Source organism: Odontomachus brunneus, unplaced genomic scaffold (genome assembly GCF_010583005.1).
Source record: "Odontomachus brunneus isolate Ranch 3 - 2012 unplaced genomic scaffold, Obru_v1 Obru_scaffold_175, whole genome shotgun sequence".
Lineage (NCBI taxonomy): Eukaryota > Metazoa > Arthropoda > Insecta > Hymenoptera > Formicidae > Odontomachus > Odontomachus brunneus.
The window spans coordinates 574,231-601,645 of NW_022639625.1; the positions used below are offsets into that span (position 1 = coordinate 574,231).

The 27,415-nt window shown below is 35.0% G+C and overlaps 2 protein-coding genes and 1 pseudogene across 6 annotated transcripts in view; 1 reads left to right on the top strand and 2 right to left on the bottom strand.

The window, feature by feature from the left end:
- Nucleotides 1-3,730, bottom strand: part of LOC116851422 (relaxin receptor 1) — a 15,293-nt gene extending 11,563 nt beyond the window's left edge. For 2 of the 3 annotated variants that reach the window (XM_032830788.1, XM_032830787.1), the window contains exons 1-6: nt 3,528-3,730; nt 2,671-2,790; nt 2,276-2,347; nt 2,097-2,199; nt 1,761-1,832; nt 1,600-1,671 (exon numbers count right to left, since the gene is read on the bottom strand). In XM_032830788.1, the coding sequence (XP_032686679.1) occupies nt 1,600-1,671; nt 1,761-1,832; nt 2,097-2,199; nt 2,276-2,347; nt 2,671-2,790; nt 3,528-3,615 (527 nt within the window). In that variant the 5' untranslated portion in view covers nt 3,616-3,730. Of the gene's footprint in view, nt 1-1,599; nt 1,672-1,760; nt 1,833-2,096; nt 2,200-2,275; nt 2,400-2,670; nt 2,791-3,527 lie in introns of all 3 variants that reach the window. The other variant, XM_032830789.1, reaches the window with a different exon arrangement.
- Nucleotides 3,731-7,478: 3,748 nt separating this feature from the next.
- Nucleotides 7,479-8,440, top strand: LOC116851427 (annotated as a pseudogene).
- A 1,313-nt stretch (nt 8,441-9,753) lies between these two features.
- Nucleotides 9,754-20,576, bottom strand: LOC116851411 (poly(A) polymerase type 3). 3 transcript variants are annotated; one of them, XM_032830770.1, is made up of 13 exons: nt 20,053-20,576; nt 19,791-19,965; nt 19,419-19,669; nt 19,076-19,319; nt 18,831-18,935; nt 18,601-18,751; nt 18,290-18,501; nt 17,724-18,021; nt 16,786-16,962; nt 16,571-16,692; nt 16,150-16,311; nt 15,946-16,044; nt 9,754-15,390 (listed from the first exon to the last, which is right to left on the bottom strand). In XM_032830770.1, the coding sequence occupies exons 3-13, from the start codon at nt 19,622-19,624 to the stop codon at nt 15,337-15,339; spliced, it is 1,830 nt and encodes a 609-aa protein (XP_032686661.1). In that variant the 5' UTR covers nt 19,625-19,669; nt 19,791-19,965; nt 20,053-20,576; the 3' UTR covers nt 9,754-15,336. The 3 variants fall into 3 exon arrangements, with proteins under 3 accessions (XP_032686661.1, XP_032686662.1, XP_032686660.1); XM_032830771.1 differs by lacking the exon at nt 19,791-19,965 and having other exon boundaries at nt 20,056-20,576; XM_032830769.1 differs by lacking the exon at nt 19,791-19,965.
- Between the last annotated feature and the right edge of the window lie 6,839 nt (nt 20,577-27,415).

Below are 27,415 nucleotides of genomic sequence, written 5' to 3' on the forward strand. Positions count from 1 at the left end.
AAATATATATATACAGGGTGTTCCGTAAGTCGAGGTCAATCGCTCGGGAGATGAATGGGGAACCAAAAACAAGAAAGAAAGTTGATACAAACATAGGTAAAAAAATGCGTTGTTTTCGAGTTATCGCCATTTTTATGTTAAAATTTGAAATTGCTTTGCCTTCGAATTTTTTTGTCAAAATTGAAACATAAGATGGTTTTTATGAGTTTCAAAAAACAACTAAAGTCAAATAAAAGTTGCGGGTTGCTTTAGCACTACCCAGGATGCATCGCGTGGAGGTACAGCCCGCTTAGCATCTCTTGGCAGAGATCAGGATTCCACAGTTCGTCACTCCTGTGGTATTTAGTGACTCCAAACCCTCTCTTACTTCCACGCGGTGCATCCTGGGTAGTGCTAAAGCAGCCCGCAACTTTTATTTGACTTTAGTTGTGTTTTGAAACTCATAAAAACCATCTTATGTTTCAATTTTGACAAAAAAATTCGAAGGCAAAGCAATTTCAAATTTTAACATAAAAATGGCGATAACTCGAAAACAACGCATTTTTTTACCTATGTTTGTATCAACTTTCTTTCTTGTTTTTGGTTCCCCATTCATCTCCCGAGCGATTGACCTCGACTTACGGAACACCCTGTATATATATATACAAGATGTCCCAGACTCTCCTTCGCAATTTTTGTGGGAACGTAAAACGGATTGAGTTGAACATAAAAGTCTTATACCGTTTGGCAATATTCATAATAATAGTCAAGATATTATTAAAGAAATTAATAAATGATCACGCGATATGCCAGATGAGCTGTAGTGGCGATGTGCTGTTGTGTGCTTGTCTATTTCATAAGTCAAATTGAACAAAAAGATCTTTATCATTTTACAAATAATATAGATATTTGTAATTATTAATGAAAGAAAATTGTTACATATTAGATTTGGTTTCCGGGTTTGAGCGTGGATTCATCTTTGTTTGATTCCGACGCGAACATTTTAGTCCGCTTCATCAAGGAGGAACGACCCGATGATGAAGCAGACTAAAATGTTCGCGAAACGTCGGAATCAAACAAAGATGAATCCACGCGGCTCAAACCCGGAAACCAAATCTAATATGCATGGACACCGCGAAAGCCTAAAAAATCAAATTGTTATATGATTGTGCGCGATAATCAAAAATATTCTTTAATTAATATCTAAAAATCTGTGTGGTCATTTGCAAAATAATAGAGGACTTTTTTGTTGAGCTTGACCTAACGTATAAGTACACAACGGCAAACGGCGCTATTATAATTTACCTACCATATTGCGCGTAATTATTCAAATCTTCTAATCTTCTTTAATTATTATCTCGAGATTTATTGCGAATACCGCAAAACGGTATCAGACTTTTTATGTTCACTTCAATCCATTCTATGTTCCCACAAAAATTGTGGAGGAGAGTCTGGGATATCGCCTTATAGAAATATCATACTAAGAATCATTGATAATTACTTATTTTCAGTATTAAAAATACTGGATAATAAATAATTATCAATGATTCTTAGTATGATATTTCTATAAGGGTCTTGTATATATATTGAATATCAGTTGTGTATATATTGTATACTCACAGCCAAAACAATTCATTTTGACGAAGAAACGCTCCCTTTTCCATTTTAGTTATATGGTTGTTATCGAGATACCTGAGATTATAAAAAACTACAACGTTTGTGAATTTTCCCTTGCGTATAGAAGAGTTACATAGAAGATATATTGCACATAGATAACTTACAATAAACGTATATGCGGATATCTTGATAACGCACTACGAGATAAGCGCGTGAGGGAATTGTCAGTTAAGAATCTGCAAAAATCTTATGTTAGCATTATTAATAATTATTATTAGTATTATTAATAATTAATAGCGGTAACATGTGTGTATATGTGTGTATGAAGAACGAGATACCTATAATTGATTTGAGGAAACCTACGGTTCAGTTTAATTTATTATTGGTAAAATTGCAAATATTTCTTGATCATTCTTACTTAAAAAAGAAAAACATTTTTCTACAAATAACATAATTAATATTTTGTTGTAACAACGATACAATTTGTGTGAAAAACGTACATTACTGTGACATTCGATGACAGGTCCTGAGGCACGTCAGTATAATTTGCACATATCACACAACATTTGTCGTAGGTGCACCTAACGGGAACCTCAAGTACATCTGCAGAGAAAAGTAAGTGAAATTTTGCATAAGCCTCGCGGTATACTGCAGACATTTACATATTTGACAATATTACCGCAATTCTCAAAGTCTCTCCAATCCCAATCCCTGTCTTTCATAAACCAATCCCAGGTTCCGTGTGTGTCAACTGTATAGTAAAATTATCGATTCAAGAAGGGAATGAAACTACGTTCGGAAATCTAAAAATCAGAACTTCTTTTTTCAAATTCAATAAATTTCGGAAAACGCGACTAAAACGCATATTATTAATGATAACAATTTTTTAATTAATGAATTTTTTACATAGAATCTATTCAATCTAATAGAATCTATTTAATCTATAGAATTTATTTAATTTTAAAAGTATAACGTATTGAGTCACGAAAAATCATGAATAGATTAAAATAACCATAAACATGGATTCAACAGAAAGTATGTTAAACACTAATGTGATGAAAATATGAAACGTACAGCAATTTTCCACAGATTCATCGTCACTCAACGGACAGTCTAATATACCATTGCACCAACTACGTTGTGGCATGCATGTGGTACTATTGTGACATTGGAATGTACCGACAGGACACTTGTCTGAAATGCGTGCGAAAATGTTTTAAAAAATTTGACATTATTCTCTGTTTGTTTGTTTGTTGTTATTACAAAATTTATAATCATCTTTTTAGAGGATTGTATACAACAGTCAGTATCATGTGTATAGAAATGACGACTATCAAATATATTTCTCGTTTTCACGTTTTGCTGTGGAAACAATAATAATCTAGTAGCTCCGAGAGAACGTGAAGGACGCCTTTTTATCTCGTAAGAACGGCGCGTACGTGCCACGGAATAGAAAACAGCTACTCAAATAGTCCGTATGTTTAACGATACTCAATCACTTCACAATCATTACACTTCTACAATCCATTACACTGCGCGTAGCCTTTTAAAAAGAGAAGAAAAATATCATATACAACAATTGCAAACGACAAAAAAAGATTGTTGATTAAATGTAATGTAAATGTCAATAGTAATGAAAAGTACAATTCTCTGAATTTCCTGTTTCTAAGGAAAATTTATGAAATTTCGAAAATATTTTATGTGATTCTACAATGTTCTATGCGATTCAAAGAACGTCATTTTTGTAATTACAGCAATCAACGAACTTTTATCTCGGCATCTTTTGTGATTTTCGTTATAACATACCGAAATATCACTGCAAAAAGAACATTATTACTGTAAAAAAGACGATAACATTTATCGAAATTCTGGAGCCACAAAAGTAAAGTCGATAATAATCTGCTTGAAATTACTTGCTATTCCGATCATACCTTGATTGAAGTAATACATGAGTCCAGAAAGTAGACAGAGCGTTGTAATTAGTGATGCACCCACAAAACCGATGTGTTTGTACCTCATAATGTTTCAATACCGTTTATGGAAAGTTGTATCAAAACTCTGTGAGTCCCAATCACTATTATATACTAGACTTTGTACACACGAGCGGGGGATGCGACGTGTAAGTGGTCAGCACTCTAACTGTGACACTAGTTACATCCATTTGCTCGATGGAAAACTCTGGCGCATTGCACACGCGCTCTTCGTTGACCTTGGAGAAGCTTTCGTGTATATTTCTTCAAGCTTTTTAACGCGTTGCTGCACTAAATTTTAACATGTAGTAATGTGCGTCAATAAAACTTTTATCTCATCAAAGTAAAACTGATGTGTGATAACAAAACACGCTATCAGATCTTGCAAATTATGATTTTCAGCAGCGATAATAATAGTACTCGTAATAAAGAAATTGCATCATACTTTTTTAGCTAATGATGCAGACAGGATTTAAAGATATAGACGTGAATCTACTTCTGGAACTAATAGGGGAGATCGGGGCTATATAGCGCCAGGGATATGTTGCTTATATGCTTTTTTAGTATTTATTTTGAGAGAAATAATGAGTACAAAATCACGAAAAAAAAGGTCCTTTCAGAACACATAAATATTTTTCCCTGAATTTCATTAAAAGTGGAATAATATTATATTAAGAAATATTATATTAAAATATCATATTAAAAAAATAGAAAAAACTGACTTGGTAGTAGAGACAAAGTAAATTTTCGAGCTTCTAGAAATTTTGTATTAATATTCTCCATTGTGATTGAATAAAAAATATGTATTACTAGTTAGAGAGAGAATGAAATTTCTCCTGCAAGTGTATGATATACTGTTTCTGATGATAAATGCAATTTTCATTCATATAATGATTAAAATAGAGCTATAGGCGGACGAGATAAAGTTGACCTATAATTAAAGACTGGCAGGAAGACTATGGAGATCTCTCGCAGATACTCTGAAACTACTAATCAGGATATATATTTTATACGTGGCTTTTTTTACTTTGCCTGACTGGGTAACTGAATCCGGTACCAAAGCGAGATGGCTATGTTGCTGCATGTTCGTATTTTGGTTATTACAAAACAAAATATACGATTAATATAGAGTCGTGATGGGAATTAATACATAGAAGAAAGTTGCCATATTTATATATTCAATCAATTACAACAATTAGTTGCTTGAGAAGTTGTAACTTCAAAATTCTAAAATATAGGACATCTAATCCCGGTTTCTCCTACTCTTTGCCAGCAGAGTACGATCGGGGGAGAAATATTTTGATCCGAGGTCAAAGGTATCTTGCGTCGCGCCTGAAATACGACATAATGCGGCTCATGAGACATGCAGATTTACCTGCGCCGCGCGAGATTACTCACATGCTCAAGTCGCGTGAGCAATTTGCTGGCAAAATTTCGCACGATATCTTATGTTAGCACCACCATGGGAACATGTGATTATGCATTAATAAACAAAGCGATATCGACTGAGGACGAAAATGGCACGAAAATGATGCGAAATTTTCTTTTCGCGTCAAGTTCAGTCACTTCGTTATTTTGGTTTAGACGATCGTTGTTGCGCGCTGTGCTACGCCTCAATTTCTGAAATTTCAACTTCTGCGCGAATTTGCGTGCACATATGCTGGCAACGTGCGTGAGCGACAAGAATCCCGAACAAAAATAATTATATACGTTGGACCCGACAATCGGAGCGCGACTTAAGTCAGTATTTAGCCATTACTGACAAATAGAATAGTACTTAGAATAGTACTTGTTAGTGGCAGATATTAGTACTAGAATTAGTTGTATTACATATTTCTTATACTTCTTATATCGTTTTTTCGGAGAAAAAAGTTTCTGTAGATTTAATATTCGTACTTGTTTAATTTTGATTTGTTTCATTAAAATATCATATTCTTAAACAAAATATCATTTTTTAAAATGACGAAAATAACAACTTTTATTTTGTTCAAGGAAACCATGTTATTTGATAAAACAATACTATTGTTGTATTTTAAATAGTATTTTTTAAAAGTTTCTTTCAATATTTAGTAATTCGATTTATTTGATTTGCCAAATCATTGAAATGTCTAAATTTGGACATTGGCAAGTTATTTTTAAGATTTTAGGCATGTTACTGAGAAAATAGAAGCATATTCATTCAAATTGTATTCCAGGAGATAGTAGAGCGAGATACGCACACTTGAGCCCATTTTCAAAAATACACATTTAATAACTCAAAAATTATTTTAAAGAACTTTAAAAAATTGTCGAGGGAGTAGAAAAACGTGCTCCTAAAATGTGCTTTATTATATACATATATATGTATATAATAGCATATACATGTAAATATATAAATTATTATATAACCTATATATAAATTTTGTCTCTATACCAGGTGTAGAAGTATGAAACCGGAATTCCCCTATAAATGGTGCCAGCGTTCAGTTTAGTGACCGTAAGACCGCTACTGCCGCGCTATTATATTCTCCTAACAGCTGACGAATATTGTCAACAAACATAACCCCAACTTTCATTCTCTAGTATATTTTTGTATAACCTTAAACATGTCACGTTTCGAGCCTACTAACTATGATTTGCGGACAGCATTGATTTTCTGTTATCATTTAAAGAAAACTGCTGCAGAATCACATCGAATGCTTGTCGAAGCTTACGGTGAATATGCTCTTGGTAAATCTCAGTGTTTCGAGTGGTTTAAAAAATTCAAAAGTGGTGATTTTGACGTGAGGAACGAAGAACTATGAACTATGAACTATGAACTATGAACTGCTGAAACCTGGTCAAACCGTCAATACTAATCGCTACCAACAACAAATGATCGATTTAAATCGAACATTGACTAAAAAACGACCAGAATATGCAAAAAGGCAACACAATGTCATTTTGCTCCATGATAATGCCCCATCACATACAGCAAAACGGGTCAAGGAAACGATCGAGTCGTTCAGTTGGGAATTACTACCGCATGCGGCTTATTCTCCAGACTTGGCTCCGTCCGATTATCACCTGTTCGCATCGCTAGGACACGCTCTCGCTAACCAACGCTTCGATTCGTATGAAAATGTGGAAAAATGGCTAGATAACTGGTTCGCTTCAAAAGATGAAAAGTTTTTTTGGCACGGCATTCATAAACTGCCAGAGAGGTGGGAAAAATGTGTTCAAAACAGTGGAAATTATTTTGAATAAAGTATTATTTATCACTTTCGAACAACAGACGTCTTATTTGTATAAAAAAATTCCGGTTTCATACTTCTACACCTGGTATATATATAGCCACACATATAATCTATACGTGTCTACACGGAGAGAAATTTTGTTGAATGAAAAAAGAAGAAATTGTTTTATTTAATTAAACTAGGATGAAATTAAATACGTTGTTAGTTAAATCTAATATAAACGTTAATAATAATAAAAAGTTTTTTGTATTTTCTGTTTTGAATAAAAATTTCGAAAATATTTTGTGATTCTAAAATGTTCTATGCGAAAATATTAAAATACTATAAAATACTATGGATATTTTCATTCAATTAAGCCTTCTCTTAATTTAAGTCCGACATCACGGACTGCTACAAACATAAGCAGTTATTTTAATTGTTTTTGTATAGCAGGATTTTTGTCCGTATGAATATATAGAATTACACACATTTATGATTATACATAGAACTATACAGAGACAAAATTCACACATTATACAATTACACTACATAATTATATATAAACAAATACATTATATAATTATATATAATCATCTTTTCTCGAATTGTTGACCAAAAAGATTAAGATGTTGCGTAAATTTATAAGCAATTTTTCTTAAAATAGTAAATAAATTAATAAATAATCAGGATGTTACGTAAATATTGTAATGATATAAATAATTCAATAATTATTCATTGCGTGGTCATACACACAGACGAATATCCCGTATATTCGTGCGAATGTCTTAATCTCCCGTAACGTTAAAGTGTTCTTCCCAACGGTTTACGATTCAACGTTATCCCGCGAATAACGGAGAACGCTATGGATTCCCTGACAGGTTCCGGCAACTGCACTCTTCCGTACGAGCTGCCTGCTCGCGTAAATCGAGCCTACGAGATATCAGAGGTGCGTTCGTACGTGCTATTTTGCGCATATTTAGTGCCGTCCAGCATACTTTTGACGATCGGTGCAACCGCAACAGACAGTCTCCTGGTTTCCTTGACGTTTTATCTGTGCGGTCAGCTGTCGATTCTCGGTCATCGTGTGAGAAATACCGATCCACGATCGTCCAAGTATTATTACGGGATGAAGGTTCTCATATACGACAAGCAAAAGCTCTTGCGTTTGATTCACAAAGATAATTAACTTTCATAAGGCACACACATATTTTGGACATCTTAATCTGGCACGCTGCGTCCAGATGCAGTATGCTTATTAGTTTCATTAATATTTTACGAATTATTTGGTGGCAGTAGTGTTGTTAATGTTCTGCTTTATTTCCTGGGAGAATGTTTGATTAGTAAAGCGAGAACATGTTTCTGCGTTTATTTCTTTATTGTGTCTAATTTATTAACAGAGATATTTATTAACAGAGACATTGTATTAACAGAGATATTTTTTATTTCAAAGCGTGACGTTGAATGTGTTATTTCACAAACTAGCACGAATTACCAATTAAGTCCATACGTCTTCTAATGATATGCATTGCTCGATCGCGAAAGCCGTTATATTTAACGACCAGACAGTTTTATGTCTTCTCTCTGAAAATATTCGGCATAGTAAATTTGACACGATCTTTGCAGGATAGCCACGGATATCCCATACGAGCTTTTTATATTTATCGCTCGTACGATCTGTAAATCAATTAGAAGAGTTCGAGGATACAATATTTTCTTAAAAGTCGTAAAGGTGTTCGTGGCGTATCTCTCGGTATTGAAAACTGTACCGACCTTTAGAATGGATTTTGATTTATTACACATGCAAGTCAATGAGTCTCTTGATTATATATATTATGAAAAATAAGTATAATTATTTTTGTGTAATATATTGTTGTTTTATAGTCTCTAGAATATTCATATGATGTGGCGTTGGAAGGAAGAAAAAAAGCAGCAAGAAACATTTGTATTATTTTTAGCATTTAATATTTTCTATATTCTCTAATTTTTGTTAATTGTATCGCTAGATACAATCTATACTTTCAAGTGGAATATCAAGAAGGTTATTAATACATTTATCAAACAAAACTAGGTTTATATATTTACTTATACTATCCAAATATCGCTGTTATTTTGAAACGAAATTAAAACATATACAATACTACAATAGGACAATACATATACAATACTACAATACTACAATAGGACATATATACAATATTACAAATACAAATTATTTTTTTTATTTTATTGATGAGTGCTTTATTTATGAATCAGTTTATTTAATAGAGATATACTGGTAATGAAAAGAAGTTTATAAGTATTTTAATATATGCACATATATTTCGAGTACCACTATAAATTATGAACTCTTTCCACATCACTGTTATTATAAGTTAACTTTCCATCATTATATTTTGAGAATCAAATGGTCAATAATTCTGGAATTTGTATATAATATCTGTATATCAACTATTAATATCATAGTAGTTTTTCATCAAAATCTCACATGTAGTGTTTAGAAGATATTACAAATTAAAAATAGCTCTCTCAAGGAACACGTATGAAAAATGTCAATTTTAATTACAACTATCTTAGCTCTCAAATGGTCAATCTTTCTCCAATTTCATAAGCAGTTGGACAATATTTCATGGCATAATTACCTGAATTAGATGCATCGAAAGTAAGCATCGACAAGATACAATGATATCATTTATATTATTCAACGTATAGAGTATCCAATACATTTGATAATGATCGTTAATGATCAATAAAACTCACTATAAAATTCAAGCGTATAATAACGGTGGAACATCAAAGGTCAATTTATGCCGTAATCAAGCGTAGATCGCAATGTTTAATCATTTAGAACGAAGGATGACGGACAGGAGGTCAGACGGGAAGAAGAAAGAGAACTTGTCGGTCTCGACAGGACGAGACGAGTTGAATCACAGATTTTTTCTCGAGACGCATGTTCGGGGGTCTCGTCTCGTCCTGACGCGACGCAACGCGAGATCTTGGCTGGAGGAGACGTGGAAAAAGAAAAATTTATTTCTGTTTATTCAGAAAAGATACAGAGAGTGTACATCTGTTGAGGATACAAATTATACATGTCCTTGCCTTTTGTGCTATTGCCAGTTGCGAGAGAGTGCGCGGCGGAATCGGTGTGATTGTTACGCGCGCGTGTACACAACATTCATCTTCGATCTATATTGAGCGGCATGCGCGCGAGCCAAATGCCCGCGACGCATCGGGAAACATTCGCGGGAACATGCAGAACGAGTAAAATCGCACGTGAAATCGTCCGGGGAGAAATCGCGGGTGCTGACAACGATCTCGAGGGTGTATTTCGTGGACATGTATATCGTGAAAATCGGCACGCGAATGCTCGCGAGAGTGTCACACAAACAAGTAGCGAGAGGTGCGCGCAAACGTAAAGTCAAGTGGCTCGCAATGTGTCTGTATCACAATTCAACCGGACAGTTGTTATCTCTCAAGTCGCGTACGAAGCTGAGATTCGCTAGGACACACCGTGTTCTCGGTGACTTTCCCCACGTGTGTCTCCAGCCGATCGAGAGCAATCGCCCGCTTCTCTCTGTCTGTCGCAGGCTCTTGCCTGCGGATTTCTCGTTACAAAACCGACGTTTCAGCGTGACTCGGCGCTCGAAGGATCAGAACTCAACTGTCGCGTCTGCTCCGCGAAGGATATGAATCGGGAGTAACTCGGGAGTGACTCCCGATACGCGGGCAGAATGGATGTTTATGTACAGGCGGCCGAAGGAAACACATTGTACGTTAAAATCCGCAGGAATCCTCACAGCGATTCGCAGCAACGTTTCGACATTCGTGACATAAAAACCTAAGCGATCTGTACAGTTTTTCGAGCGCGCAGATTTCGCGCCTCTCATGAGATAAATCCTCGACTTATCCTCAAATGTATTTCTCATCTCGTTTAGTTCCTTCTTTCTCTTTCTTTCTTTCTTTTTCTCTCCCTCTCTCTCTCTCTCTCTCCATACTGAATAAAAGATAAGATTGTGTGGATGACAAGACAAGTATGTCCGTTTTCGCGTTATATCCTTGCCCTACAAGTTGAAATTGTGGGGACCACGTCAGCCAACGGTGGTGGTTTTCAGGACGGAAGAGGCTACGCGAGAATGTGCTACAGACATGTCTATAGTTGTTTCTGAGAAGGGTGCGAATATATTGAATACGCGACAGTCTCGAACTAACGAGAGAAGACGTCGATATGTACGTCGACGTACAAGATAACATTGATGTTCACTGCTCGTGATCTCTGATGGTAGTCCTATTTCTTTAGCTAATGATTGAGATAACGATCCTCACCCTTATTGCATTGAATTCTTGTTTCAGCTTGCGTGTTTGTGTGTGCAAGTGTGTGCAACGTACAATTCCCAAAGCTTCAAGGCTACAATATGCAAAGGATGAACATTATAGTCGATGTACGACGTAAATCGATTGTAGTTTCATGAAAAACCAAATCACAAGTCAAGAAATAGGATTTAGAAACTCCATCATGAGGATATCGAGAGAACTCTAAAAATGTGTTCATCTAAAAAACGTGATAACATAAATATATGTACTCTCTCTCTCTCTCTCTCTCTCTCTCTCTCTTACATAGATTAATATACTTTTTTATTTCACACACATGTGGCAATGTGTGTGATAATATGAATCGATCTAGTTCGCGCATGAACTTGTCTGACTTTTCGCGAGTAACAATCGATCTCTCTAGGCTGCATTCCTTTTTTATTTTACTCAATATCTGTAATTCACGTTACATATACTATAAAGTATCGTGTAAAATTTCCTCAAAAAGGATGTTTTTAGAATGCAACCTTGGTGTACCGACTATGTCGTACATCGTCGGGAGTTTATGTGATATAAATGTCGATGGCAGAGGAGAACGGGATGTATTAACGCGTGCAAACGATGGAGACGAAATCTCTATGTCAGATCCGAGTGTCATGGCATTTATTTGAGGCGATGGAGCCCAATAAAATGCTGCTGTAACATGATCTGGTGAAACGCGCGGTGCAGTGATCATGCTTGACATAAATACCCAGTATGAATGAAAAAAAAATATTAACATTTATTTTACAAGACAAATGCACAATTCACGTATTGTTCGTAATGGTGTTGACATTCTTTTGTCGCATTTAAAAACATGTGAACCTACGAGAGGTTCTCGATCAACCCGTATTGTTCCCTAAAAGATGGCTCTGCATCTTAGCAAAAAAAAAAAAATAAAACAGGAGAAGAATAACGTATTGCACAGTGAATCATATGCTGTAGTACTTAGTCGTTCTTAATGAAAACACAGATTACGGATCTCCGGAAGTTGAATTTTTGTTAATTTCGTAATCATACGTACATTTATGAATGCAGTAAATACGAAGACGATTAGTATTACGCAGTCGATTAGCAAAATGGATGACTGTTCAATTTTGTCGGAGACAATCTATGTGACATGTTCTTTTCACCATCAAATAAAGATTCTAAATATTATTAGCTGTATCAATTTAAGAAACTTTTATATTTACATGTATTTTGTTTTTCTACAAAGATGAAATTATATGCGGATGAACTGACTTTTGTGATGGTGTGTGAGAATTTTGTATCTTAAATATTTGAGCCTCACGCACACGAAGTATATTTATGCTAGCAAATTGAGAAGAACGTGACGAGAAGTTTGAAGGAAATGCATCTATCTCGCCAGCAATTATTTCTAAATCATATTTAGTGGAAAAGGATTCAAACAAAATATATATTTTTCTTTCTTTCTTAAGAAATAATTGAACATTTGTGGAATAAAATATACGATACGTCTCGTGATATATCCATGGAAATTCATATATTCATATCATTTGTAGTCATTTCTCGTGTCTTGTATTGTTTATATTATTGCTTTGTGAGATATTTACGAATATCTACGGTATATTTTATTCTGAAAATATTTTGCAAGTATTGCAACATATGTATATAACTAATATTATAATAAAAAAAAAAATACAAATATCTTTTTTGCATAAAATGTAATCTTTTGAAAGAATGTTTTGCAGACAAACAAGTTTGAAAACACACTAAAATTATGATATTTTTGAGTATAAATATCAAAGACACAAAACGGAGACGATAATACATAATTTCATTTTATATATGGTCTCATACGTGGAACGAAATAATTATTTTCGCACGAATAAATGAAATTTCATCTGCGAGTTTTAGATCAAATCTCGGTTTCCCACTATTGATCAAATATATGAAGGAATAATTATTAAAAATATTTATAGAAATATCATCTTTTTCCCCTCCTCCTCCTCTAGAATCTACATAGGAGACCTACGATGCCAATTATCACGTAATAACTTTATGATTATTCTACGGTTTCACGCGTAATAATAATTCCGTTTCGTGGGTAATTATCAAAAACCATGTTGCATTACTGTCGCGTTATGTTAACGTCGATGTTTGTGAAAAACGAGAGTTCACGATCGAATCACGGGCGCATCCAGTCCTTCTTGCACGCTACAGTATACATACATATATTTTAATCTTATATGAGAGCATGAAATTATTGTGAATCTACGAAAAGGAGTGACGGAAGCAAGGCAGCACTGTTGCTATTTTTAAGTATACAAAGGGGAAACATGCTCTTTCTGACCTGTATCTTGTACGTGACTGCAACGATAAACTGTCGGCTCGAGTATAATCATATTATAAAGTAACTTCGCGACGATACGTACCGAACCGACAGTTATGTCGGTAGGAATTTTCAGAGTACAGGCGCTGATCAATAAATAAAATAACGATAAAAACGGAAAACATGAAAGAGTGACCTGTTGTCTGACATCTACAAATATGTACATAAGTAACGGAATGGTTTCCAATCGCTGTACATGAAATCACAGCACTTACAAAGTGTTCTAACGCAACATTTTTATGTTATGCTTAATGTTCGGCTTGTAGCTGTTCAATTGTGCGTTGTATAAAATTGATATATGCACGTTTCAACATTTAAATAGGATAAATTTCAACGATAATCATCAAGTCGCAACTTCTGTAATACTATGAGCATTTTCGAGTTGACGAACATATCATTTATTCTATTGAAAATAATCATAGGAAGAGGTAGGTATACCTACATTTCTTAATACTGATTTGACAAAAATAAAATCATGTCTTCGTACCTTTTTTATTACTTTGCAAGTGCCTGACTTTTACATAAACTGGAGTATTCTTTTAAAAGTAAATAAATTTCCTTTTAAAAGTATGAACGAAAGAGTGAACATCAAATGCCTTGTAGCGGACATGTCTTTAACACGTGAATCGAGATGATAATATCAAGAAAGATAATCGAAATTGGGACTAAGGATCAGAGCCAAGGATCAGGAGCAAAGGCAATTGTACACCTGAAAAAACTCACCGATTGGTGACAGATGGTTTCAGTCGTCCGAATCGTCCTAGTTTGTTAAAGCTATAGCTTTGTTTCCGAGCAAAACAAAAAGACGGCTCTGTACGAAACTATTATACGCAACATAATCACGCGACAAGATAGTCAATGGCCAATTAGAGGTGTTTCATTCCCATTGGCGTTCCGTGAATGAAACACTTTCGGACTTGTGCCAGTGTCGGCGATTCTCGAATGTTGCAATGTAATTACATTACGGTTGCACCTAATCCTTACAAATAATATCAATATTAAGTATCGCGTAAATAATAGTTTACATTTAATACAAACAGTAGCGCGTGTTGAGACACCGACGATATAGTACTGTTTGCAAAGTCCCGAAGGGGACAGATCACAACATGTGTGACTAATATGAGTAATAAAGTATACGAGCTACTTAGAAACTAAACGATACACTCTCGAACCATATTTCGCAGCGTGCATTACGGAAATGCACTTTATATAAGAATATATTTTTACTTATTTTTTTTTCTTTTTTTTGTAACACGGGGAGACACTCGTAGACACCGACGTCTCTATGCGTGTAATTTTCGACCAAACTATTCTTGTTCGTCATGTGTAAGATATGTAAAATTATGTTACATCAAGTATTATCATGTCTCTCTCTTTTAAGTTCATTGTTCAAATAATTATCAATAAAAAAGGCATCGTAAACAACGTATGTACAAAAGGAAATATATAAAAAGTATAGTTACTAATTTGTTTTTTAAGCGACAATAGACTTAAGATTCCCAGGTGGCAGCAATTCCTTCGGTTATGCGGCTCAAGAATTATTATACAACCCCCAAATGTGATATAAAAGACATCACAGACACTGGCACAATCGCATTAACTTTTGGCGTAATTGTTCCCATTGACTGTCGATGTTCTTACAAATACTATTACTTATAGCGTGTCCATATGCACTCGACGCGTACACACGCGTACACACGCAGTCCTGTTTCGATAAACTTCATCCGAAATAACTTCCTCCATTGCGTGACACTGTTTTGTTTATTAACGAGACGAAGGACTTACAGTGGGCAGTAGATGGTTGCGTGAGAAATGTTTACAGTCTAGATGGTCCGGAGGAACATCTGTGGATTGGTGTGAGATAGTAATTTTGCAGTGGTCAAGTGCAAACGAATCCCTCCTGCGCTACTGTGGATGTGCTAGTGGGTCCTTCCTGTTATAATAGATATCACAACCGAATTGCATTATTAAATGGTACAGAGTTTTATATACAATAGAAATCAAAGAGTTAATAATTTTATGGATAGAGTATAAAAGAAAATTCACACTTTGATAGAAAAGCAGAAACCAATCAGAACTCACACTGATAGTCAAGTAGTAGTCAACAGTTTCTGCTTTTCTGCCAGCGCGAGTTCTGATTCGTTTCTGCCAGGATATGAATTCTTCCTTGAGCATGCAAAAGTAAAAAATTAAGGCCTATATTCTGAACTTTTTTTTTATCGCTAAAAACGTCTCTAAAAGTGGTTTATAGTCAATCAGAAGACTTATATAAGTCATTTTTAGAAGTGTTTTAACGACAAAAGATATCTCAGAACATGAGACTAAAACTGTAGTATATTATCTTTTATCTTTCATTTTTTTTATTTATCAAGATAAGACACAAATAAAAGAAAATCCTGCAGCAAATTTCAATCTTTAATTAGCTAATATTGTATTGTAAATATTATAGAATAGTTTGCAAAAAGTGCATAAAATATACAGTTCTTACATCTTTAGTAGTTGATAGGCTTTGTTTGTACTCATCCAAGTTAAAACCGGAATTACTATCTTCGCCACAAGATTGTACTACTATTGACGAGTTCTCCACCTACGAAGAATTACCGCACAATTATACCCTGAATCCTATATTGATCAATTTCGAGTAGAATATTCTCTTTCCCTTGAAAAGCACTTTATGGTATAGACTACCCACTTGTTCCTCCACATCGTTGACTCGTCGTTTCTTCCCACACGCATCGATTCCTTGATCCGATAATCGCTTTCTGCTTGTTGTATCGCCTGAATTTCGAGGTGATACACTGCCGCTATTTCCGTTTCCAGCAATGCTGCCGTTCCGATGCACACCACCGGAAACCTATAATTATTTCAATTCTAACCATCGTATCACGATAATAAGAAGGTTAATCTTATTGTATATTTTTAACTATAAGTCTTATAATTTTGTATTATTTTATTGTATAATATTAAAACGAAGATAAAAACAAAATATTTTTTTAAATATCTTAATAAAATATATTATATAAGAGTTATAAATATATATTATAAGAGTTGTGTATGATAGGAACTAAAATTTAATATATGCAATATCAATAAAGTCTATGTGTGATAATTACCTTTCGTTCCTTTTTCAGCAAACTTGGAGACACATAAGTATGCAAATCCTTTCTTTTTACATGTTTAGCCTCTATCCACATTCCCTCTTTCAGCATATTTATCTGCTCCGCTTGCCTTTCAACTGTAATAATTATACACACAGTTGCATTATTCTATATTTGTAGCATTATATGGATATGTTCATAACAATTATGTAACTTAAAATCAAGTTTACTTGTCTCCACGAAGGATTTTATATCATAGGTGAGGTCAATATTGAGATTCTCGCTCTTAGCAAATAGTAAACCAATAAACCACATAGAACAGTGCTTCTCCGGCTCTGGATCCAACGGTGGAAATGCTTCCGGGTTAACGTGCGCCAAGGTAATATGAGGATTTCTTTCCAACATACCTGTTGTAAAGAGTTATAATTTTGCCATTTTAGCATTAATACATTCTTAGTATTGATGTTTTGACAAGTAATATAATAAATATTGTAAAAGTAATAAATGTGTAGATATTTATTTCATTATTACAAAATTAAAATAAACTAGTCTACATTAATTATGACTGCTTTAAGAAGGATGAGGAAGTGTGTATAATTAAATGTGCCTTGAGAATGTTCCGAAATGCTTGTAAGTGAATATGTGTTGTAACTAATACTAGCTATTCTTCAGCTATTGACATATTAGCGCGTAACGGTGGCCTACTAATAATTACATAAGTCACTCCTAGAATCCGCCACTTAATAGCGAATATTAAAAAGGACAATATACTTACACAAATTATAATACCATCTTCTCATCTACATATTTTTACTAATACTTGATTATTACGTCTCAGTTTTAATTTACAACTGTAAATTTACTTTAATTAAACTAATTTAAGTAAACTGATTATTTTACTAATACTAGTTGTACTTGCTCAAAACCTACTGTATTTCTTGCATTAGTGCAGGAAGTTTAGTTAAAAAGAACAAACACATCATGCTAATTTGTTTTATACAGTTGAATAAATTAAACATTCGGTATTTATATGAACTTCAGGATTACACATATTTTATGCTAATTTCCGTTTTCCCATCTTATATGGATCTAGAAATCTAATAGAAATTCTGTGTGATAAGAAGTAAAATGTCTTTATAGCAAGACAATAAATAGGAATATATATCACCTATCAAATGCCGTATTTTGGATTCGACGAGACCACACCATTCCAACTGATCTTCTGCGGTTGAACTTTTGGCTAACAATACGATGTAGTGTTTGTATTTACTAAAAAAATTTGGCGGCTCAAACAATTTGTCCCACGTCGCCTTGCCTATGATAATCTCCTCGGTTATGGATAGTCCGTTCTCAAATGCTTCTTGCATAATAGTTCTGGTTGACACGGACACGTTGAAAGTGGAGTTTTGTTGAGGATACGCAGGTGTAATTATAGGCATCAAATGATATCTATCTGATATATTAACCTAAAATATAGATTAGATTAAAAATGTGAAATAGTAAGATTGATTTTCAAAGTTATAGCTTTAAGTAAACACAAGTTTTTCAAACAGACATGGGAAGTATGAAATTTCTAAATCTATGTAAAATATCTTAACATATACGTATATTATATTTTTATTTATTATTTAATATTTTTTATTTATTAAATATAAATTATAATTAATTTTATTTATTAAATATAAATTATATTTAATATTTTTTATTTATTAAGTATAAAATGAATTAACTTACTCTTGGATCCCAAACTGGATAACCTAGATTGACGTTGTCAGGTTGTTTTAAAAGTACTGGTTGAGGCCATTTCCATTGAGAGAATACAAGGAAAAATTTTTCTATTAAAGTAGCAGCCACGGCGTTGGGATAAAGTTGGCATGTTCGAGCGACTAACATCGCCCAGGACACACCGCCAAGATAACCTAACACATTGCTATATATGCCATGCCCTAAAAAATAAACACAAATATAATATAAATACAAAAGATGGACATAGACAAAGATACACATTGGATATTAGTTGTTGCTAAATTATTACGCAAACTTACGTTTTGCCCATAATTTTATGGCTCTAAGGGCTAGTCTGAAATTTTCTATATTAGGTACTAAGCGCAATATTTCATCAGTTACTCTGCAACCATTAAGACTGCGGACACACTTTTGATCAAGATTCTTGAGTAGCATGTCATCCTTGAGGTCCTAAAAATTTATGAAATATTTGTTATAAAACTGGGATTCATGAATTATTACTTTTGTACAAGTATAAAGCGTTACCAACCATTGAATCTGGAATTTCTTTAAGGGTTAATTTTGCAAACAGCATATCAATTTCTATGCCATCAAAATTCATTTTAATGACTGGTACAAAGGCTTCTTCCACTGACTACAATATAATAAATATCGTTAATATTTGTTATCATGCTACAGGTTTCATATATATACATTAGAAGTTTTTTTATAATTTTAGATGTACACATTCAAGAAATAATAATTACTTGTATTACACGTGCTTGAATTACTTACTCTTAAATCTGTAACTTCCTCTTGCATTTTCAGCAATTCAAAAAAAGATGTAAAGTAATCTTGTCTATATATGTGACGTGGTACAACACACAGCGCATCGATATCAGCGCCTTTGTGATGTACTCCTAGCCTATATGAGCCAAATGTATATATTTTACCACCAACTTGTTCAGCCACATTGGGCGGCATGTTTCTAGCTATACTTGTATCCCTTATCCATTGTTTAACCAATGCATTCAATTTACTGTAATGATAGATACATTTTCACAATTATTACAGTTGTTTCAGTAAAAAAAAAAATTGCACATTAAAATATACATATTCAGGGACATGCAAGATTTACCTTAAAATCTCCATCCTATGATTCAACTCTTCTTCAGATTCAAAAACATTGTAGGGTTTGAGGGCCTCTTTCAATTCGTTGGTTCTAGTGATATCGAGGGGCTTTGGCTCAGCTACACTGATAGCGGATGTCATGCCCAAAGTACGCAAGTTCTTTTCATTTGATGCAGAGTTTGTATTAGAATTGTTACTTTGTGTCGGCCACATCTTGATATCCTTTAATTAAGTATATGTTTCCAGAGACACACCTTACTGTAAATGTCAATAATACAATTTATCATTATAAGTTTACGTGAGTGTAGGAAGAAAAATAATGATGGAAATTACTTATTATGTAAAAAAGTAATAAAAATACTAAAAATAAAGTAAATACATTTTCAAGTACAAGAAGATGCAAATTTAGTCATTAGTAAATTTAGTCATTTAGTGCATTTTAACACATTCGCGCAAACATGTTCATTTATTGACGATTCGATCTAAACAATGGTCGGTGATTCGATCTAAACAATGGTCGGTGATTCGATCTAAACAATGGTCGCTGATTCAACCTAAACAATGGTTGGCGCGTTAACGCTAAAACAAAACGAGTGATAAAGGAAAGTAATAAAAGAAGTAGCGATACGTAAATATCTTACCACCTGAATGTTTCGTCAAAGATACAGCGACATGATAAAGATACACAGGACGAAGAACTCGATCGTGTTGTCAGGTTATAAAACACGCAAATGCTCACACTAACCGTGGCATAGCGTGTGTTCGCTAAATCGCAGTGCGTTAAACTGCCGTTAAACAAATTGCGATTTTAGGATAAATAACACGTTTCGTGTATTGTCACACGGCTACCTAAACGTGTAAACCTACTGGTAAACAATTTCTGCAGAAGCGAGGTGAACATCTAGCTGCGGCTCGCCGTGCGAGAGAGAGATGTAGTTCGTCTACACGCGACACCAAAAGACGAAACACATACGCGCACGGCACCGTAACTCGTCGCATCAAACGGAGGTGCAGGTGCGTCTAGCGGATTGTAAATCTCTAATCGCGTTACACTACATAGGTAAATAAAGAAATATCATTACACGAAAAATAATGGACGACATATATACCCGACACTCCGCGCGACAAACTACCTACAGTATAAACATGGCGTTACCTGATGGCTCGTTGGTCGAAATTATATACACAGTCTGTGATCATAAAATATCGAAGAACTGAAAAGCACTTTAAAACGTCTTGGGTTCGAAACGTTCGAAAATCCTATTCGACGGATAGAGGAGTGCTTAATTAACCAATTACGATAAAGGAATCTTAGTTCTCTTTGTTCTGATTGGTCAATTAAACTACTCTACCTTTCGAGTAGTTTTTGAACGCAACCTTAAAAGCGACATCTGGGGCTCGATTGTGTACTAACGCAACTTGGTATTCATAGGATGCGTTCGGGGAGCATGCTCCCTAGAGACCCTTTAAGAGAGAGGGTGCTTTTCATTTAATAACACAAGTCGACATAAAACCCGTATCAGACTACCGACTATACAGGCCGACCCGACTGCCGACTCTCAATGGACCAATCACAGTGAGACGCCGAGTCAGCGCCCAACTATTTTAATTAATATTTCGAAATTTTACGTGGTTATTTGAAAAATGACTTATACAATTTTTGTTCACTTTTATGTGTTCTATTTATATTTTTCTTTTCGTACGTCTTACGCGGGACACTCTGTATATGCTCTAAGTTGAAAATATGTCTCTTTCTCGCAAGATTTTGACGAAACCATGCGGCCAAATTACAGATCTTGTAATAAGAGATCGGACACCATATGTCAACATTTTGATTAGCTGCGCCAATGTTTGGGTTCCTGCTTCCGGTTAGGATCATTAGCCGAATGATAACACAAGCAGTGGTCTGTTCTTTTCAGCTGTACTAGCTGCACTGACTGCACTGCTACAATAAGTTAAAGTGAGATAAGTATACTTCCGGTTTGGATCCAAACATGGCGAATCTAGTATCTACAGGCGACGGTATCCGATTTCTTATTAAAGAATCTCTAGCCAAACTCTGCTTAGAGTGACTCTAGTGGGCACTAGAGATACTTAAGGCTGCGTTCCAAAATTCACTGCCAGTACTGAAAACCTACTTTATGTTACGTATACTATAGATTTTCAGTGAATTTCGGAACGCAGCCTAAATCAGAGTCTGACTACGTGGAATCATGTTTTGATTGGTCCGCCATGTTTTTGCTATTCCCGCTGACTTTCAAATACATGAATTATATTAATGTAAAAGTGTAACATAAGTTTAAGAAAATAAACGTTTAAAATGTAATAAAAATCACAATGATATCAAAATCGTATGTAACAATGTCAAAATAAAAATTTTTATATATAATTTATTGAAATTGTCATATATTTTACATACTTTGGCACTAGATGACAATGTGTGTTAGTGTCACTGTACTCCTTTAGTGACACGTCCAGAATCTTGAAAATAATTTACGAATATCCCAAAGTGGTGCTCATAACATTAAATCATCGTAGCAGTATATTCGGATTCTCGCGCAGTGGTACCTATCCTGGGGTATTATTCCGTTCCCGTATACCGACAGTTGTTGAATCGGTAGACGTCGTTACGCAGCTTTTTTATACCGTGGAAAAACTGCGCAACGACACCTACTGATCCGACAACTATCGAAACCACGGAATAGCAGCCCTGCGCATGGGCCGAAAGTCGGTCATGTTACTGCAGGTTAGGTCATATAGTGCTAGCATGTAGAACACATTCTGAGATAGTTTTTTAGGGTTTTTTAAAATAACATTCGTGCTTGAAAAGGTGTATTTTTGAAAATTACATCAGGTGTGTTTGAAAATTACATTATTTCGTTCTGCATCGTCTCCCGGGTGACAATGTATGTTTGTGTCACTCCACTCCCTGAGTAGCATGCTCAGAATCTTCAAAATAATAAATCTGCAAAATATTCGAATATTTAGCATGAGCGATTGGACATCTGTCCTTTTCTAACTTACTATCATTGTACGAAAATACAGCGGCCATGAACCAGGTGCATTTTATTGTTAAGCGGGGAGCACACACTTTTGTATAAGGACATAATGCACAACACATAAGAAAATTGCCTAATTAGAGTCCTTTATTTTCATCGTGGCAATAGAAATGGGAACTCTGATTGGTCAATTTGTTATGTGTTGTGCATTATGCCTTTATGTAAGAGTATGTGCTCCCTGCTTTACCACCACGAGAATGTGCGTAACGAACGTAGTAAAGGCGCACTTTGTTAGATGGCGTCATAAAAATGCGTCTAGCTCAGGGAGCTTATTACGGTTCTGTGTGAGAAGTGAAAATGCGAAAAATGAACGAATTCACTAGATGTTGACCAATGAAATTATAAATATTCTAGTAAATTCGTTCACTTTTCGCATTTTCGCTTCTCACACAGAACTGTAATAAGCTCCCTGGCTATTGAAGCCTGGAGGCGGCCGCTCTTATGCTTCTCTCTGATAAATGTGAGCAGATTCACTAAATGTTGACCAATGAAATTATAAATTTTCTAGTAAACTTGTTCACTTTTGTAATTATCACTAAATTATTAATACACAATCGACTTTAGGATTTGAATAAATATCTCATTTTCGACTAAAATATTTAAGCATATTATATCCACATATACTTGTATTATGCAATGATAATATACACAGTGAATGAATGTATGCAATTGTTGCATGTTGCATTTAATGTGACTAAATTGTTGATTTTCCCCAAAAATTAAGTCACGATACAAAAATATGTAGATACGATGCGTTCGAGCCAAAATACTTCAGCCGGAAGTGAAAGGCATTATTAGAGTTCTGTGTAGTCAGGCAGTCGGTAAGGTTTTCTCGTATTTAAGTTCGCCGGTATCGACGAGAGGTCGTTTTAATCGCTGATGCGGAGTACCGTATTCGTTTACTTGCTGTTGAAATTGCGACGCGGCAAGCTTGAACGCTAATGACTTTAATGTGTTTTAGATTTGGGGCGCCGATGAAGTGTTATCAAAGACTGTCAAGCCTTATAAATAAATTTTCGTTCCTGTGGAAAGGCTCCAAGGAAGCCAAAGATAATTGAAAATAGATGACATCCCAGATAGCACAGAAAACTAAAAAAGAATTCAGTCATATGTCACAAATTTTGAGTTTATTTTTAAGTGCAAAAAGAATTTTTTTCACTGAACTGAACTCTGAAGAATTCTTTTTGCATCTGAAAATGAACTCAAAGTTGACATACGACTGAATTCTTTTCGAATTCTTTTTGAATTCTCTGTGTTATCTGGGATTATCAACCATTTTTAGTATTTTTATAATTTATAATTGTTTTATTGTTTACAATTACAGACCTACAATGAAGTATTCAATATTTTTATATACTGCTTATGTATATATGTGTGATATACTGCACTTCTATAGTTAACATCTACACTGATTTTACACATTTTTATCAATAAATTTACCGACAGAAGGTTATTAAACAGCGAAATTTTTTAGCATACAAAATTCTGTAAAATCAATAGTTTTTAGTATTACTTTGTCGGTGTTTGAGATTTGTATGTATGTGTGAGATTTGAAGAGTTAGGATTTAGTCTTGGATTTTATTTTCGCGGAATATAATAGACCATTGCTGGAAAACATAGCAGAATGAAATCTATCTGGTCTCCGGCTGATGAGTATAATTCCCAAATAAAACAGAAAATCTCAATGACGTTCAAAAGACAAGGAAAATTCACTTTTTTTATAGAGTAGAGCTCTGATTCAATAAGAGCGAATGTCTCAATCGATTAGAGTGAATATATTCCTCTGATGGTATAGTATATATCAGATTCACTGTTCAATTTTGAGTGAAGATATTCACTTGACAATTTGAGCGCAGAATTCACTCTACATGAGTGAAAAGTCACTCGAATTCGAATGATTTGGTTACTCTACTTTTTATGTGAAATTTTACTTCAAGAAATTTAAAGAATGACTTCGTGTAATTTTTTATGCAACGTTCAGTCTCACAGTTGCAGTTAGAGCTTCCATAGTCCTCTATCTGCTCTCTATTCTATGACGATTTTTGCATTGCGCGCTGCCTCGCTTCTCTCACCAACAATGAAATCATTTTCGAACACAAGCAGCAAATTCTCCTTGATGCCGTGATGTTACATCTAATTTCTCAATACATCAAGAATACTTTCTATGAGTTAATTGACTATTTCTTTTTCGATAATCAGCACTTATGTCAAATACCACCTTTCCATAGCAGTACCCAGTCAGAAATGATTCGTTGATCGATGTCGAAACGATGTCGAATCGACATCGAAATAGTGAAATCGACGTCGATTCGACATTGTTTCGACATCGATTGACGAATCATTTCTGGCTGGGTAATTGTTAAGAGATTCACTGGGCGCAAAATCTTTGCACAATTTCCACCCGAATAGCAAGTACATCCTTTTAATCTTGTTTGATAGTACTTAATAACATAATTAACGATGACCAGTTTTGATCTTGAATAGGACCATCTAAGCGCTCATTGCTTCAACCGTATACCAATTCGTACGTGCATTGCTTTCTCATTGAAGCCGTAAATCTGGTGGGGCAATCACACTTGCTTTTCCCAGCGCTAAAATGTATTACCTGCGCCCGTTTCTCCGTGGCTGCACTGCTGCTTTCAATGCGCAAAGGTACCTGCTGCCCATTCATACTCTTGATTAACCCTTCTTGCGATTGAGGAATCTGATCCGTGGGCCGATAGATGAGTGCGGAAATGATGGTCTATCATAGTTGTATTTTCTCACGAACTGCATAGTGAGCGGAAAACTTAGAAGTCTTGCTTACATTTGAATACATGTTTCTCGTGAAGGTGCCTGCGTGAAGAACCGACCAGCGAGAGGAGTGCTTTTTGCAAATTGTCTTTTGACGATCGCTCTGTATATTCCCAGCAGATAGAAATAGACGAACACCATTGCTGGGATAACGAATGAAGACGGATGGCACCTCGGCGCACGGAGAACGACAGGTGCGCGTTGGCCGGGTCGGCCATGGCGCTTGAAAAATAGGAAAACTCATCTCGCCACGCCGACTAAATTGCGGGGGGCGGAGGGGGCGTGAAAAAATTCCAAATGCGAAACATGATTAACGGATGAGCGGACGGTGCGCTTGTAACTCGCGCGGCCGGCCGCACGTACTTAGCTGCGAGTCTGATGGAGGTAAATGGCGGGATGTAACGCGATTTGAGTGTACACGGGCCCGCGCTACTTGTTTGCCCGCGATAAAAGCCCGAGAAATATCGCGCGTGACTGAGATTTTATATGGGCATGTGAATATGGGTCGCGTCGCGTCCAGATCGCCCGGCGCAATTATTCGTTTCGAGTATTTCGCCGGAAACATGAGCGTCAGAGCTCGTTGGAATGTTTTATAACGTAAGTACAGAGACATTTTGCGCGGCATAACTGCGCGCAAGGAAATGTTCCGTGAGCACGCACTGTTTACGAATTAAAAACATATTTACTGCACCGTACTGGAGCAAAAGCATGCGAAAGTTACGTTATATAGGGGCCGTGCAGTGTGTAGGTATGTGCAGCAGGGTGTGTTATGTCCTACGTTAGGTTCCTCAGCCAATTTAAGGTTCCATTATGGAGAAAGATGGTGAAATCGACGCGAAGAGAAAGAAAATACTGCTGGTGGGTGTAAGGGATTAGGTACTGGTACGATAGTTAGGCGTGCATTAATGCAAAGCGACAGATGAAGGCGTGAATGAAGTTTGACAGAACCGCGGGCGTGTGTGACAGAGTACTTCAGAATTTTAGCTTAACTGTGACTAATAATAAAATTCACGTCTCCATAAATCCGTAAATTAATCTTTTTTGAGATATTCAGCTTTCTAATGGGACTTTAAATTGGCTGATAAAGGTCTTATATATAACGAATCTCAGTACGAAAATTTCACGTAAAAATTTATCTTTTATATTAACTTTGTTGCATGTTTTTTTCTAGTAAATATTATTTTATGAAACTTATTACTCGAGGATTGTTGGGGTCGTTAAGTACAAATCCGGTATAAAAATACAAAATTCAAAATAACAAATCCAAATGATGGACAGAATTTTTAAAATTAATCGGATTTGTTTGAAACTTGTCACTCGGGAGTTTTTACTCAAATCACTAATTACAAATACGTGTCAAAATATAAAATTCAAAAAGGCGAATCTCATAATATGACGGACGTTATTTTTAAAAAGAAACGCTTGAATCTGTGCAGTTTTGGAAATTAAGTTTGGTCCATATATATCCGTTATATTACGTCTGGCATTTCGAATTTTGTACACATTTATATTATATGAACAAAAATATTTCATTGACATTCCTTATGAGTTATTTTAACTACACTTCCGTATATATTTTTTATTATTTTTTATGTTATTTTTATAAATCATGTTTAAAGATAATAAACCTGAATGTAAGAAAAAAATCGGTAAGTGTCAGTTAATTAACATTCGTAATTCATCAATAAGTAACGCATCACGATTGAGTTATTTGTACACAAAATTTAGAGTGAACTTTCTGGGACATGTAAACAATATCAAATTTAACATTTTATTTTTTACTGTATAGTTATATATCTGTAATTATCTAGTATATTAGTACATTAGTATATTAGTACATGTCCAGCTCTCAATGAAGAGGCGCGCTCTGTTGCACGTTTGCTCAGCAACCTCCAATGTGGTGCTTACCAACGGTTTACCAAGGCCGATAGTTGTGGTTCTGTGCTCATGCTAGCAGCAATACAAGTGCGACTTGTAGATTAGCAAGCGTTAATGCAAGCAAGCAAACAATGTCCGCGAATATAATTATAATAGAAATCATACGGAAACGCAACAGTCGCCACGAGAGAAATCGTTGATGCTCATCGAGTTAAATACACTACACGTGATAATATGGCTTAATTCAATCTTGCTATATCATATTTTATCTCAG